This window comes from Portunus trituberculatus, chromosome 37, assembly GCF_017591435.1.
Source record: "Portunus trituberculatus isolate SZX2019 chromosome 37, ASM1759143v1, whole genome shotgun sequence".
Classification (NCBI taxonomy): domain Eukaryota; kingdom Metazoa; phylum Arthropoda; class Malacostraca; order Decapoda; family Portunidae; genus Portunus; species Portunus trituberculatus.
In genome coordinates, this window is record NC_059291.1 from 26,308,949 (window position 1) to 26,326,142 (window position 17,194).

At 39.2% G+C, this 17,194-nt stretch overlaps 2 protein-coding genes across 2 annotated transcripts in view; one reads left to right on the forward strand and one right to left on the reverse strand.

The window, feature by feature from the left end:
- LOC123514165 overlaps positions 1 to 7,719 on the forward strand; it is a 47,638-nt gene extending 39,919 nt beyond the window's left edge. The window contains exons 10-12 of the mRNA XM_045271815.1: positions 2,258 to 2,456; positions 2,781 to 2,852; positions 4,381 to 7,719. Of these exons, the coding sequence (XP_045127750.1) occupies positions 2,258 to 2,456; positions 2,781 to 2,852; positions 4,381 to 4,608 (499 nt within the window). The 3' untranslated portion in view covers positions 4,609 to 7,719. The remainder of the gene's footprint in view (positions 1 to 2,257; positions 2,457 to 2,780; positions 2,853 to 4,380) is intronic.
- On the reverse strand, positions 5,345 to 16,829 carry LOC123513803 (dynactin subunit 2-like). The gene is given in 11 exon segments (XM_045271156.1): positions 5,345 to 5,569; positions 8,657 to 8,864; positions 9,289 to 9,391; positions 12,985 to 13,173; positions 13,358 to 13,607; positions 13,740 to 13,894; positions 14,026 to 14,137; positions 14,542 to 14,612; positions 15,435 to 15,488; positions 15,491 to 15,580; positions 16,779 to 16,829. Coding segments are annotated over 10 exon segments (1,242 nt in total). The 5' UTR covers positions 16,815 to 16,829; the 3' UTR covers positions 5,345 to 5,569; positions 8,657 to 8,682.
- Between the last annotated feature and the right edge of the window lie 365 nt (positions 16,830 to 17,194).

The window sequence follows — 17,194 nt, forward strand, 5'->3', positions numbered from 1 at the left end:
GAGGTGGAGAAGGAAAAGACGGATTAAGCAGTGGGAAAGTTACAAAAGAGCAAGAAATGAATATGTGTTGATTAGAAGAGAAGAAAGAAAGAAACAAGAAAAGGATATAATTGATAAATGTAAAGACCAACCAAGGCTTTTTTACAGACATGTGAACAACAACATCAAAAATAGAGAAAGTATTGAAAGTTTAGAAGTAAATGGAGTATGCAGTGAAGATCCCAGGAAATGGCAGAGGCTATGAATGGATGCTTTCGGAAGGTATTCACAAAGGAGACTGCTTTTGACAAACCACTGGTAATGGAACAGAAAGGGATTATGAAGGAGTTTCAAGTAACTGTGGAGGAGATCAAGAATATGATGGGGAGTTTAGAAGTGAGAAAAGCTGTGGGACCTGATGGGGTATCAGGATGGATTTTAAGAGAATGCAGGGAGCAACTGGCAGAAAAAGTTTGTGAAGTAATTGATGCCTCATTAAGACTGGAAAAGAGCTAACATTGTCCCAATCTATAAATCAGGTAACAAGAGAGACCCATTGAACTATAGACCAGTGTCACTTACAAGTGTGGTAGCTAAGATGTGTGAGAGGGTGGTGAAGAATAGATGGACAGACTTCTTGGAGAAAAATGACATACTTTGTGAGTGTCAATTTGGTTTTAGAAAAGGGCGTTCATGCACGACAAACCTGATATGTTACTATTCGAGGGTGATAGATGTAATACAGGAAAGAGATGGTTGGGCTGATGGAATATATCTGGATTTAAAAAAGGCCTTTGATAAGGTACCACACGGAGACTGATCTGGAAACTTGAAATGGTAGGAGGAGTGCATGGCAGTTTACTAAAATGGATGGAAGACTTTTGGTAGGAAGAGAAATGAGAACAATAATTAAGGACAGACCATCAGAATGGGGCTTGGTGGAGAGTGGAGTTCCACAGGGATCAGTGTTGGCACCAGTAATGTTCGCGGTCTACATAAATGACATGGTGGATGGGGTGTCCAGTTATGTGAGCCTATTTGCAGACGATGCAAAATTGTTAAGAAAAGTGAGATGTGACAAAGATTGCGAACTACTCCAGGAAGACTTGGACAGAATATGGAAATGGAGCTGTACATGGCAAATGGAGTTCAACACGACAAAATGCAAGAAAATAGAGTTTGGCAAGAGTGAAAGAAGAATCAGGAGTATGTACAAGATAGGAAATGAAGACATAAAACCAGTCATGAAGAAAAAGACCTTGGGGTGACAATTACCAATGACCTATCGCCAGAGAGACATATAAACAAAATAATTGGAGAAGTATTGAACTTATTGAGGAACATAAGAGTGGCGTTCGTATATTTAGATGAAGAAATGATGAAGAAAATAATTACTGCAATGATAAGACCGAGGCTTGAATATGCAACAATACAGTGGGCTCGAACTTAAAGAAACACATAAGGAAACTAGAGAAAGTACAGAGGGCTGCAACAAAAATGGTGCCTGACTTAAGAGATTTGACTTATGAAGACAGACTGAACAGAATGCAACTTCCGACCCTGGAAAACAGAAGAGAAAGGGAGACCTGATAGCAATATACAGAGTGATGATTGGCATGGAAAAAATGGATAGGGAAGATCTGTGTATGTGGAATGAAAGAATGTCGAGAGGGCATGGAAAAAACTAAAATGGCCACTTATAGGAGAGATGTGAAAAAATATAGCTTCCCTCATAGAAGTGTGGAAGCATGGAATAGTTTGGATGTGGAAGTGGTCAACGCAAGGAATGTTCATGATTTTAAGAAAAAGTTGGACATTAGTAGATATGGAGATGGGACAGTACGAGCGTAGCTCCTTTCCCGTATGTTACAATTAGGTAAATACACACACACACACACACACACACACACACACACACACACACACACACACACACACACACACACACACACAACAAGAACTTTACACAGTAACTTTTATTTTTTTATTATTTTTAAGGGTTGAGGTTGTTTATTATTAATATTAGTATTATTATTAATTTTTTTGTTCCGAAAATACAGGTGGTCCATCCCCAGGAAAAACGCAGTTAATGACCAACTTCAGAATGTAATTACATTTTGCTTACAATGGTTGCAAAGCCCTGTTATAGAGCTTCATTTTGCAAACAACTAGAGCTTTCCACCGTATCTCAGTAAAAAGTGATTGTGTACTGAATGTTGCAAAACTTTAACTGCGTTTTTCTCTTTTATTTTTGGCGCTTTATGTCACTACTATTCTGAACGCCTCAAATGTACTTTTCTCTTCAGGATGGTAATGATTGGTCTTCAATCATGACATGGAACACAGAGGCCCATGCAGGATTCAGTTCTGTTGAGCCTTGGAAGCCTCTGAACACTGGCTGGGAAGCTGCTAATGTTGAAAGCCAGAACTACACCATTGCAGCATTGTCCACAATGATTGCAGCTCGGCAGAAGAAGGTCAGTCAGAGGCGAGGTTTTCTTGTATCATCATGTGTATCAAACCCACCTTGTACTGTACAGGCAACACTGGTGTTCTATTGTGATTGGCCTCTAGAATGCTGATGATTGATATTGTCTTGGCTTATTTTCTCTACATTGAAGAAGGTAAAGTCATGCTAAGGTGTCTATTCTTTTTTGGATGAACGAATGTATCTATATCTTTCATTGTAACCATTGTATATTGTCCTGATTTCTTCTTAAATATGCATAACTTTTATTAATTATGAAACCACAGAAGTTATTGTGAAAAGCAAAGGTGTTGATAAATTCTCTGTCTGTCAGGTCCCCATCTATGTGAATGGTATCTTTGACTACGAGGGAGACTACCATCCAACTAAAACATCAAATTACAGGGTTTGTAAACTTACTGTCTATGACACTGGTACAGCACTAACACTGGATGGCATTGCTGTGTGGTCACCATTGTATTGCTTATGACACTGTCACAGTTTTGACTTTGGATGTGATTGTTATTTTAATTAATACACTGCTAACCTTTTGTGGTCACTGCTGTAGTGTTCATGGTTTCACACTGTAGGCATTATAGTACAAGTTTTTTCACATTCATATCAAAGACACTGCCTCAAATGTAAGCAAGTTAGCTGACCTTTAGAATAACAACCACATGTATCCATTTACACACTATTCCAGATTTCTGTGGACAGGTTTTGACTTCTCATGGAATATTCACAAGTTCATTATTTGCTGTATATTTAAGTGTTACAGTTGTCTCTAGATCACTAAGAAGCAGATTATCTTATTTTGAATTGAGAGGTGATGACTTTAAATCAGACAAGACAGCAATGTGACTAACTTGGCCACAAGTAACCTCTGACAGTCACAGTGGCATTCCAGACTGCCTATTGCATTCTGCTTCACTACATCTTTTTCCATCTTCTTGGTGTTTCATATTCAAGGCTGAAGTCTAGTGGTCCAATTTGAAAGTCAAGAGGTTTATAATATCTGCTACATTCTGACTACTGAGAAACACACCACACACAAAAAAGTTGAGAAACATAGTCACAATAATGTACATGACACTCATCAAAAAGCTAAACTGGAGATGAAATTCAAATATATGCTTTGTAATTTTATTGAAACATTGAATCAGCACAAGACTAAGCAATTATGGAATGGAATGGAAGTATGATCATAGATAATTTGTAGTTCTCATCATTAGATATGTAAACTGTGTTAACATCTCATTACAGTAAGTCCTCGTTATATGGTACATATGCGTTCCTGAAAACCTTACCGCAAATCAAAATTACCTTATACCAAATCCATTATAACATGTAATAATAGGGGATGTGTTCCAGTACGTCGAAAGTCACCCCTACAGATATGAAAATAGTCATATAAAAGAATGTAAAGTACTGTGCAAAAGAAATAAACAAAATGTTTTTATTTACCTTTCACTCGCCACATATTCTATCAGATGATGTCCCTCCCATGGCTAAGGGACAGTAGGGAGCCCTTACTCATAATATCCACAAAAAAAAAAAACATGCCATAAGGATTTCACTTGTGTTCAATGGGAAATGCAGGAAGAGACTGATTGTTCTGGTGGCCGTGCAGTGTGGTGGTGCTACGGTACGGTGTAAACAAAACATGAGCAAATACCGTATCTGAATTTTTCTTACCATAAATAGAATCGAGGGTATTAATTACCAAACACCGTAACTGTGAATTTACCAGATAACGAAGTACAATATAAGGACTTACTGTACTGGATATGCATTTGGTATGTCATATTTAGTAACTTGCAAAGACTAACATCCTTGTATCAGTACATGGAAACAAGGAAACATGGGCTGACATTCATGTTACATTAGTCCATGGATGAAATCCTTAACTATCTCCTGTGTTCCTTGGTGTTCAGGTGCGGCATGCTGCGGAGGACCTGCTCATCATGGACCGCTTCTACCCCCGCCGGAACCAGTACGCTCTGGTGGCGAACCTTGGCAGCGAGGTGATTAACAAAGACCTTTCGCACTTTTACTTTGGTGGCTCAGTCTTGGCCTCCTCTCATGGACAGACGGGATTTGTCACCTTCCGAAATATTCGGCTCCAGCCAGGCGAGGCTCTGGCTTGTACATTAGACTTGTAATTAGAGCCTAAATTAGTGGTGTTTCAAATTTTATAACAAATTTTGAAATGCATAACAATCCTAGTTATGAAATTGTGGATTAATTATAATTTGGTAGTTTGGGATGGAAAGCCATTTGCTGCCTCTTTCAGTGTGTGTGTGTGTGTGTGTGTTTTAAGTGTGTTGTGTGACAGGATAGTTTGGTGTGTGGCAGTTGAAGTGATGTATTGGGAAGGGAACTTGAGGTGGCAGAACAAACTATCTTAACCAGAAAGGAATGGAAAGGAGTTTGCTGTATTTATATATCATCTGATTTATGAAATTAAAGTTCATATATTTTTTTGTTCCTATGTACAGAATCTGTTTTTTCTCCATAGTTATGAGAGTACATTTAGGGGAGCATAGTTTTCTGAAGCATATTAAATGAAAGTATGATGTAAATCAATATAATGTGCAAAACGCTGCTGTGTAAAATATTTTGGCTACACTAAAGCTGCACACACTCCTGATCAGTCATTGAAAGTCATAGCCAAGGCTAGCCATGATTCACCAGTAATCCATTCTAAGCACTACACGTCATGCCTAGTCTTGGTTCAGATTGCTCAAAACACTTCAAGCCCTGGATGTAATATATCAATATTTCTCATCTTTGGAAAACACTTTAATCATAGTTATGAATCATGAGAAACAATATTTTAAGGTTATATATATAGGCATGAATAATATAACTGTAGTCATTTGAAATTAAAAAAACATGTGTGGTAACTGAATGCTTATAATGAAGTGCCACTGGTCATTATTACATCTTTGGATTGTTAGTTTGCCTTCAGCTTACTCCAGATTGTGGATAGTATTGACAGTGTCCCCAAGACGAGCCTGAGTCAGTCACTTCATGTCTGGTTCATGGTAGTCCAGCCACAAAGGCACTAAGGCTTCAGCACGCTGGCCCTTCTTGTAGTGGCCACAGACATAGTACAGCATCCTGAAAGAGAAAAGTTTTAAGCTTTTGAGTAATTGTGTAGTGGTCACATGTTGGGTCACAGACTGGGCTCACCATTGCTTTAGGGATTCATTGTTCAGATGAAGGAATGTCTCTTTCCCTCACCACAACCTGCAGAGGGCTGACTTCATAGGCCCTTTGTATCTTAAGTAGGAAGAAGACTCGTAAGAATATGTGAATTAGCTGGGATGTGGATTTGTAAACATTGTATCAATGTTGAAAAGTTATATCAGTAATAACAAAGAATGCATGTGAAATAAGTATTTGAAGTTATGTTAAAGTGACACAAAAGCATTGTATTGCCAGACAATCTTGAGAGCTCAGTGTTTTGTTATTGGCTTCTTGCTGTGATTCTTGTCTTCTCACATTATGTTGAGACAGAACAAAATTAAATCATTAAGAAAGTATTATGATGACATCACTGAAGTCAGTGTGGTAGTGAAGTGGTTATAAGTGTCACTGGCTGGTGGGCATGTGGCTCATCTACTTGAGTTAATCTGTGGTAAGAGCAGGTGCCCTTAAGCCAGCTCAGTTGCTCATCCTCTTTTACAAGTCTTGCCTGTAAGTGTCATGCATAGTATTTAGGGGAAGTAAATATGTGGCCTGTACTGCAGAGTGACCCTTTGTACAAGGACATCCTCTGTGGCTGAGAGGTCGAGGGAACGGAGATAAGCATTGGAGCAAAGCACTGCTGCTCATCCTGTGTTTGGTTACTGTATTGATACAGTATTCATTTGATTCTTGTTGACTTTTTTAGTGTGTTTCATGTGACAGGAGTTGGTACTTTCTACTGGCTCACAGTTGTCAAGAATAGTGGTGGGGTATCAGAACCACAGCTTTCTTAATGTTGCATTTCTTTCCGTTTTGCATCACAATACATGCAAGCAGCTCAGTGGCTGCTGCTGCCAGGGATAGTATTGGAATGTGATGAACTCGGGATTTCACTGTCTTGCATGATTTTTTTTTTTTTTTAATTAATAAATTATGTTAATAGTTCATGTACCATATGATTTGTTGTACATGGCATAAGTTTACATAAATTCATTGGTTATAATTTTTTTTGCATCCAGTGTAAACAGGATAGCATAAGGGAGTTTGCTTGTCTCTGTGCCTTAACAAACACAGACCTAAGTTTAGAGGTACTGTGATCTCCAGTTTTGTGATACCTGAGTGAAGGTTGTGTTGTGAAGAACAAATGGCTACTTTTATCCATAACAGTATTTAGCTTCTACTGAGAGTTTCAAGATGTGTATAGAGTCTCACTTATGAGTCATGCCTGCATAAATATTATAATGACCATTTTTTAATTTATTGCAATCTAATCCCTATATAGTTTACCACTTTCATTTATAAGAATATAATTTTGAAATTGTTTCCACTCCTTCCTGCATATTGTTCCTTGTCCATATTTGCTAATAATTGTTTTATACATCTTTTCCACAAATACGTCTTTACACCAGACAGATGGGTCCCCATAAAGCAAGGTGGCCCCGGGAAAATCTCATTGAATGAAGAAGAATACAGCCGAGTTAATCCTTAATAATTTTGTCGTTTCTCTCCGTTATCTCTTATGATGCACATGAAATGGGGAGGTAGTATTCTTGCCTGCCTCTACCCTGTACGTTTAGTTTAGGCCTTGGGTCAGTTATCTTTGTAAACCTTTGGTAGTAGTCAGAGGTTCCTTATCCTTTCCATCTATTTTAGTACATGTAGCACATAATGGTTATTTAGTTCATTACAGCTATTTAGCAACCATGTCTTGTCTGCCAGTACTTGTGGAGATGCTAATGTGTGAAATGAGACAATGGACACTTGTGACATGGGTGAGCCACTGCTACCCATTTTTGGATGTGACTGTGGGCCAAGTCTAGTCTGATATCTGTCCTACATGGCATTACGTAAGAGACAATTTTACAAGTACAGCACTCTTCTCTACAAAACTGACATCTCTTATTTTACTCTGTGCTGCATTTGAGTGTACTTTTATTATCCTGTGTTCATTGTATTCCCAGTTTTAACTAAGTTATTTATTTATTTATTTTTTTTTAATCATTTTCAGTTTTCACTAGACTGTTCTCTGTTGTTTTATCTTTGAATAAATCTAACCATATGAAAGTAAATGGTAAAGTTATTGTTTTTTTTTTTCTACCTATCTCTTTCTACATATTATATTTTGTATTTCCTTCAATCTTTCCTAGGTGTTACTTCTGACCCATATGCAGAACACATGAGAGGTTAGTAAAGAAGAATGTCAGGGACAAGTTATATATTTTCTTGTGTTTGGGAGAAAAGTTTGGGTTACAATTATCTTGCATCCACTTTGACATCTGGCTGGGAAAAATGACACACTGCAGTATCACTTGTATGCCTACTTTCCCACTCAGCCACTGTCATTCAAGCATCCACAAGATCATATAACTAAATATCACATGGGACACAAAATCTAAGGCTTTATCCTATTCATTAAAAGCACTTATGGTATGAAGAGATGTAATGCTATACAGTTAAGAAGGATGGAACATGAAGCAGGGAAGTACAAAATTAAATTAAATTAAATACAATAGTTGACAATGTATTAATTATTATTTCAAGTAGCACAGAAAGAAGCTCCAAGAATTCATGCAATAGTACACAAGGTGACACTAATTGGTCTGTATATTTTACCAAGGAAACTAAAACTATCCTTGTTCATCAATAACAACCACTGAATCAACAACAACTACAAGTGTGTCCTCGTACAGTTTTCTTGAGGCTACAAACAGCAGTGAATGATGATGCAGGAAAGGTAAACAGAAGGCATGTCAAGCATCAAGAACTAATATGATGAAGGAAGTTAAAGGGCTGTGTTTTCTATGTTTTGCAACACCTAACAATGCATGTAGTGTAGTTATAGATCAAGACAATAAAGTGATACATTAATCTCAATTAAATTGAAGCTGCATAATTTCAAGGAAGAAGAGTCCATTCCTCATACTACAAACAGACCTACAAAAGAGTTGCTGCCAAAATGCCTCCATGACCTGCTGTACAAATGCAGCAACTTTTCAAGAACCAACAGTGAATACGTACATTCAGGAAACGCTGCAGTACCTCTACTACTTCTTCTGGAGTGCCTGCACCCGGGCATCCAAGTTGGTGATGTTGTTGTGGATTATCTCCAAGTTCTTTAAGAACTTATCTTGCACACTACCCAGCAGGTCTGCATTGGAGTGCAAGGCTGAGCTCAGGCGAGTCTGGGCAACATCCAGTTGTTTGAGAGACCCGCTGAACTGCATTGCTGAAATAAAAAGTCTTGTTAAAATGTTGGATTAAAACATGATTGCTACAAAGAATAATGCTTTCTTAAGTTCTCTCCAAAACAGTCTTCCAAGTCCAGTGACAAGACATCAACTTATGAGGTCAAAAAAAGACCACACAAGACCTTGTAAAGCTAAACAAAAATATAGTCATGAGTATATATATATATATATATATATATATATATATATATATATATATATATATATATATATATATATATATATATATATATATATATATGAAATTTCCCTTTCCAACAGTCTACTTTATTTTACTGGAGAGAGAGAGAGGCTTTCACAATGCTGACAGAACAAAACATGAAATTATTATTTTTTTTTAAATTCTTTTCTGTACTGGGATGGAGACCATTGTATAAGTGCATGGTGTTAGGTTTGAGTTACCTTGGTCATGCAAAGCCTCTAAGGAAACAAGGCGATTCACCACCTCCGGCAGGGCAGAGCACAGTGTTTCAATCTTCTTCACCAGCTCATACAGTTCTGACACCTGGAAAGGAGTTATATGTAGTGGTGCTGAAAGTGGTAAATTTCTAAATGATTGGGGAGTTATTTCTCCATTCTATACTACACATCGAAAAACATTCTAAATCAGACAAAATTAAAGGTGAAAAGTTTGACGTGACTCACAAGAACAAGAGTCACTTAACAAACACTTCTGATGTCAGCAAGCACTACTACATTAACTACTGTCACTACCATGAGTGGTGACAGTGAAGGCCAATTGACACATACCACTTGAAATTTATCTATGCAAGGCATTCAAGACATTCATACAATAAACAAGTAAATAAGTGGTGTTCCACAGGGTTCTGTCCTATCACCCACTCTCTTTCTATTATTCATCAATGATCTCCTAAATCTGACTCAATGCCCTATCCACTCCTATGCTGATGATACCACCTTGCATTATTCAACAGCGTTCAACAGACGCCCAACCCAACAACAATTAAATGACTCAAGGCGAGATGCTATAGGACGCCTAACTTCTGATCTTTCACTTGTTTCTGATTGGGGCAGAGAAAACCTGGTTTTGTTCAATGCCTCAAAAACTCAATTTCTACAACTATCTACTCGACATAACCTTCCAGACAACTATCCTCTCTTCTTCAATAACACTCAACTTCCCCTCTCCTCTACATTAAACACACTCGGTCTATCCTTCACTAAAAATCTAAACTGGAAATTTCACATCTCTACTCTTGCTAAATCAGCTTCCAAGAAGTTAGGTGTCCTGTGGCGTCTTCGTCCATTTTTCTCTCCCTTCCAGCTGCTTGCTCTGTACAGGGGTCTTATCCGCCCGTGTATGGAGTATGGCTCTCATGTCTGGGGGGGATCCACACACAGCTTTACTAAACAAGGTGGAATCTAAAGCTTTTCGTCTTATCAACTCTTCTCCTCTAACTGACTGTCTTGATTCTTTAAGTCACCGCCGCAATGTTGCATCTTTATCTGTCTTCTACCGCTGTTTTCATGCTGTCTGCTCTTCTGAACTTGCTAACTGCATGCCTTCCCCCCTCCTGTGGCCTCGCTGCACAAGACTCTCTACTTCTTCTCATCCCTATTCTGTCCATCTTCCTAATGCAAGAGTTAACCAGTATCTTCACTCCTTCATTCCCTACACTGGTAAACTCTGGAACTCTCTACCTGTGTCTGTATTTCCACCTGCCTATGACTTAAACTCTTTCAAAAGAGGAGTGTCAAGACACCTCTTACGTTAACTGGACCCTCCTTTTAGATTTTTTTGTTTTTTCTCTTTCTCCTACTTTCCTCTTAACAGGGCCTGGCAACGGATTTTTTTTTTTCCAACACTTTGTTTTCCCTTGGCCAGTGCCCTTGTAATGTAAAAAAAAAAAAAAAAAAAAAGTTATATCTATAATTATCCTGTATCTTTTATGAAGATACCTTTGTAACCAGACTATGAGTATACCATTAGAAGGTATAACAGAGACTGCTTTGTGCTGTCATGAAACACCACAAGGTGTGTGTGTGTGTGTGTGTGTGTGTGTGTGTGTGTGTGTGTGTGTGTGTGTGTGTGTGTGCTTGTGTGTAATTCATCATGGTCACCTGGTCACCCAGCCAGCCTTCCCCATTACAGAACGAGCTCAGAGCTTGTGTGTGTGTGTGTATTTACCTAATTGTAGTTGTAGTTTTACAGGGCCTGGGCTTTATGCTCGTGTGTGTGTATTTACCTATAGTCCTGCTCGTCTAAGAATGTGGATTGGGTGCGGCCCCCATGGGAAATAGCGGGAGGACAGCGCTGCCATACCTTTAATCCCTCGTTGTCTACCCCCCTCTTTCCCTCTTCCTCCCTCCCTCTTCCTCCCCCTCTCTTTCTTCCTGGTCAAGGACACCGCAGCTGACCTCCCATCACCTGTATGGATGGCGGGCGTGATTGGTGTTGCTGCCGTGAAGATTTGAATGTAGTTTTTTTCTTACTTATGTCAGCTTATTTTAAAGTACTTTCCTTCACGATATAATCTAATTACAACTATGGAACTATTTACTCATCCCAAACCGCAAGGAAACCTCTTTATAAGTATATTATTTTTTTAGCAACACTGTAAAATATGTATGCCACGTTTCTTGCCAGGCTTATGAATATATTATCAATAATAAGTTTACTGCTCTCTCATACGTTGTAATACTAAGGCTAAATGCGTATGTATATTTGCTGACCATATTTGCTAAAGTTTTACTACTATTAGAACTCTGCTGCATCACTGGCTATGAGACATGCTTCACCACTGTACAGCGGGAATTCCCCAACAAGCCGCACCCAATCCACATTGTTAGAGGAGCAGGACTATAGTTGTAGTTTTACAGGGCCTGGGCTTTATGGTCGTGTGGCCCCGTCTCCATATCTACACTTAGGTATCCAATTTTTCTTTAAAACTATGCACACTCGTTGCTGACACCATTTCTTCACTCAAACTGTTCCACGTCTCAACACATCTTTGTGGGAAACTATATTTTTTAACATCTCTCAGACATCTTCCCTTTCTCAGCTTTTTACTATGCGATCTTGTGCTTCGAATGTCATATTCTTCTCTCAGGATCAGTTTCTCATTATCCACTTGGTCCATTCCATTGATCAATTTATAAACTTGTATCAGATCCCTTCTCTTCCTTCTCTGTTCCAGGCTTGGTAGATCCATAGCCTTTAGTCTCTCCTCATATGTCATCCCTTCAAATTCTGGAACCATTCTTGTAGCCATTTTTTGTAGTCTCTCCAACTTCCTTATGTGTTTCTTTTTATGGGAGGTCCACACTACTACTGCATATTCCAATCTGGGTCTTATTATAGTACTTATCAATTTTTTCATCATTTATTTGTTCATGTAGTGAAATGCTAATCCAATATTCCTTAGCAAATTATGTCTCTCTGAAAATTCTATCAATATGGCTTACCAGTTGATTGTTTTCTTCCATCGTCACTTGTAAGTCCTTTTCCTTTTTTACTTTCTCCAGTTCTACTCCATCTCCCATCTTATAGATTCCCACGGGTCGTCTTTCACTCTTTCCTATTTCCATGACATGGCTTTTGTCCACATTGAATTCCATCCTCCACTTTTTACTCTATTCCCAGATCTTATTCCTGCAGTATTTCACAATCTCCCTTTTGCTTTATAACTCTGCACAGTTTTGTATCGTCCGCAAACAGATTTATGTAGCTGTTCACTCCTTCTGGCATGTCGTTTATATATACGAGGAAAAGTATTGGCGCTAATACTGATCCCTGTAGCATTCCGCTTTCTACTACTCTCCACTTGGACTTCATATCTTTAACTACCGTCCTTATTTCTCTCCCCCTCAAATAATTTTTCATCCATCTCAATGTGCTTCCTTTTAAGCCACCCTTCTCCTTTAACTTCCACAGTAATCTTGCATGTGGCACTTTATCAAATGCCTTTTTTAAATCCAAATAAATACAGTCAACCCATCCCTCTCTCTCTTGTACTCTATCAACTATTCTAGAGTAAAAACTCAGTAAATTAGTTACAAACGACTGTGTGTGTGTGTGTGTGTGTGTGTGTGTGTGTGTGTGTGTGTGTGTGTGTGTGTGTGTAGAGATGCACTCACTTTGCTCTGCTTGTCGGCATCCTCAATAGCTGCCTTCTTCTCTGAGATGGAATTCATGCGTGTGTGAATGGCATGCAACCGGCCCTCCACATGATCCAGGTGTGTGGGTTCCAGCAGTGCCAACCTGGCACTCAGCACCTGCACTGCTCCCAGCACTGATCTATGGTTGGTCCATGCTGATAGGCTGGACTGTGGGGGAGAGGTGGGTGAGGTTCTCCTTGGTTCAGGTCAGGCCCTGCCTGATGATAGGTGTGATGCAGTCCAATACTCTCATGTCAAGTACTTAAAGGCTAACTTGGTGATGAGGCAACTTATACTTCAGTGACAATATGGCACAAGTAATTACAAGAGCAGACATTGCAGTGGAACGTACCAGTTTATCTGGATTGTTCCCAATGAGAGTCTCAATGCGATCAATTCTCTTCTCCAATTCTGCCACACTGGCCAGCTGATTGAGGCGTGCATGTTCCGGGGCATAATAAAGCTCATACACAATGCCACTGCTGCTGCTATTGCTCACAACATTGCTGCCTCCCTGCTTCTGGTCCTCCTTGCTGCCACTCTGCTTCTTCTCTGACACCAGACCTGTCTGCTTGAAGCTCTCCAAAAGGTTGATGAGTTTCCTTTTAAAAGAAGAAAGGGGAGAGAAAAAGATCAACACTCTTTCAGCATCATTACCCTGCCAATACTGTGCTAACAAAAATAAAAACAAGTTACTGGAGTGATACTGTAGAGTCTCATGTGTCACCACTCACTTCTGAAGGGCAAGCTGTGGCTGGGAGATGGATGCAACTACCTCCGACCCCAGGGTGTCCTCCAGCTTCAAGTCTACCAGAGTGCGGTGCAACCCCTCCACCTGCTGCCCAAGCTCCACGGAGGATGCCACGCCCTCCCCACATTGCACAGAGCCCTTGGTTCACCAAAAGAAAGGTAACAGATGTAATGATTTTTGTGACAAGGATGACTAGGGATTCTCCTGTTACACAGACAAATAAGACAGCAACAGAAGGGACCATTTTCTGCCAAGGTTGTGTTACTCACTTTGATCTCCTGCACCTCTTCCAGCAGTTGGTTAACCTCACACTGCAGCCTCTGGTACTTTTGAATTACTGTTTCTTCTCCCTCCTCCCCAGCCACTTCCCACTCAATGCGCCTGCACAGGTAAGAGACGGTACACTGTCATCACTCATACAAATCACTTGGCATACAATAACAAGCAAGTTTCCTGATGGTGAGTTATCTGGTACCTACAAACATACAGCAACACATCTTTACAAGGGTCTGCATAGAACAAGTGATACAAGGAATACCTAATGCAAGTTTAAGATGTTGAATTTTCACAATGAACAAAATAATCTGCACAGCCTATCACTACATACAGACTTGGATGCTACACTTCTCATGACAGGAAGATGCAAAAAATCTTTAGTAGACTGAATATATGGCACTGAACAAAAGTAACATTCACAGCTATGGATGATATCACAACTTAGATGCCACTTTCCTTATGACAGGAACATGCAAAAAATAACAAGCAGATTAGTAAAACCTTCTAACCTTGCGCCATAACCCCTGCGGCGGTTGTTGGACAGTCTATCTGAGAAGTCCACATGAGAGGCATCCAGCACCTGAGGGCGGAAAGATACAGCAGCATGACAAACAGATCAATACAGACAGGAAAAAAAGAAAAAGACAAATAAAGGTTACAACAGAGACCAAAAAGGTTTGGAATACAATGTCTTGAATGGGCATGGGTAAGATGACAAACAAGAAACCAATACATAAATAAATATACAGGAAAAATAAGCAATGACAAGCATAATTACACAAATAAAAAAGGAAAAAGGAATAAAAAAAATTCACAGAAACATGACTGAGACAGAACAGACTTGGAATAAACTATCTGAAGTATATGATATGTACAGTAAGGTGGGTAGCATTCATCATCTTAGTTGGCATTCACTGTCAATTACTACCCCACTAAATATCCTTATTTCCCTTACAGGATTGAAAAAGAAAATGGCATATTAAATTTCCAACAGGCGATATTATTCTCAAATGAATTTCCAGAAAGTTTAGTTAATTGGATTTCCAAGTGGTGTAGGTCAGTAAATTTCAAACAGGTGTAATTAAATTTATTTCCATTAGACTTAGTTAAATAATTTTTTAACGTGTGCAATTTAATATTCCAACAAGTGTAGCTAAAAAGATTCCAACAGGAGATTTTGTAATCTAATTTTCTCTTTATAGAGAAGAGAATAAGATGAGATGTGAGGAAAAAAAAAAAGAAAGGGAAAAGAAAAAGGATAGCACTGTCCCCCTCCCCCCCCCAAAAAAAAAAGCATCTAATTCATTAATGGTTAAAACTAAGACTACTACATTACAAATCATAACACTACAACATGAGCAGAAAACCTAAAAGTGATAGACAGAGAGCACCTGACACACACCTTCCCCTTGAAGCGGTCGTGGGCATCACCCGCTGAGATGTGCAGCACCTCCACTACTCCATCCCCTCACCCCCATCACTTGGTGGGAAGTCTTGCTCACTCTCTGGCAGGTCACACGTCTCGTACAAATCTGGCTGGTCATATACCTGGACAGGACAGGTAGTGGGTTACTTCTTTTTTATGTAAGAGGGTAAAACTGGCCAAGGATGACTATAAAAAAAAAAAAAAAGGCCCATTTAGTTGCCAGTACAATGCAATGCTCATGCTTACCTTGCTGTTTTTATAGTTTGATATGATAAGATCAGGTTAGGTTAGGTGAGAATATTTGAGGTGAGGTAAGGTTGGATAAGGTTGGGCATGGTTTTATTGGGTAAGATTGGACTACTGAGGTATATAAGGCTGGATTAGGTTAGGTTACATGAAGTGAGGTGAAGTATGGCTGCATTGCTTCAGGCTTCAGATATTAACCCATCCTTGCATTTTTTTCTTTTAGGCTGATATGGTTAGTTTAAGTTAGGTTGAAGTAAAGTTGGGTAAGATAAGGTTGGATTGGACTAGGCCAGGTTGGATTAGATTAGGTTAGGTAAGGTTGAGTAAAACTGGATTAAGTGAGATAAGATAGGGTTAGGTTATATGAAGTGAGATAAGACTGGACAAAATGTGTAAAAAGTCAGGTAAAATACATAAGATTAGGTTAGGGAGAGTAATATTACATAGACAAACTACAATAACATATTTTAAGAGCAGTGACAAGTAAAGTAGGTACATGCTGCTCACTAAACCACCTGACCCTCTCACAAAGACTAACAATCACTATAAAACCACTCAAGTCAGTCATCAACAGCACACTGCACTTCCCTCCCCCACCACCACCACAAGCACACACCCTAACACTGACAAACTAAGAGGGGAGGTGGTGGGCTGTCTGTTAAAGCCTTAATATCAATCCAACTTTACAAAAACCAAAGACTTTACACGAAACAATCCTTATAGACCCAACACTGACACACGGGGAGGAGGTGGGCGGGTCTATATATATATATAAATAAAATAAAAAAATCTTTAATTCGAATCTGCTTCAGAAAAACAAGAAATTACACACACTAAAAATAGATAAACAACAACAACAAAAACCATACTACCACTACCTCACCAAACCTTGTACCTGCCGTTAATTAATCTAAGTGCACCAGTGACAGGTGAGAGCAGCTGCCACACATACACATACATGGACTCACAGACACGCTACACACACACAATAGGAAATACAAGGTTATTGATAACTAGCCATCATCCTCCCTCATTCCCAAGCACCACCACGTCCATGAAAGGCAGAAAACTCACAATTCCGGGCAGGCCAGCATACTTGGGATCAGCCATGGCAAGGAGTAGAGTGAGTCACCGCCTTGCTTCTTCCTCTTCTTCCTCTCTTGGCCTCCTCACTCCCTCCTCTTCACAGTTTACCTTTCCAACGGCTTCTTTTTGTGGCTATGGACTTTATTCGGGCCTTATTGCAAATTTGGGCCTCCTATAATGCTAGTTTGGTTTGCGAAAGAGAAGTATGTTAGCCTCTGAGAAAGGGAGCTATATAGATTTCCAGTCAAAGAAAATTACATAGAATTGCGGAATTGAATTACACGGACCTCATTTAAAAGAAAATTGCTATATATATGTATCTCCTTCGAAATATAATTATATAGAACTACGAAGGAGAATTATAATATGAACTTCCTGCGAAAGAAAATACAGTTAGAATGATA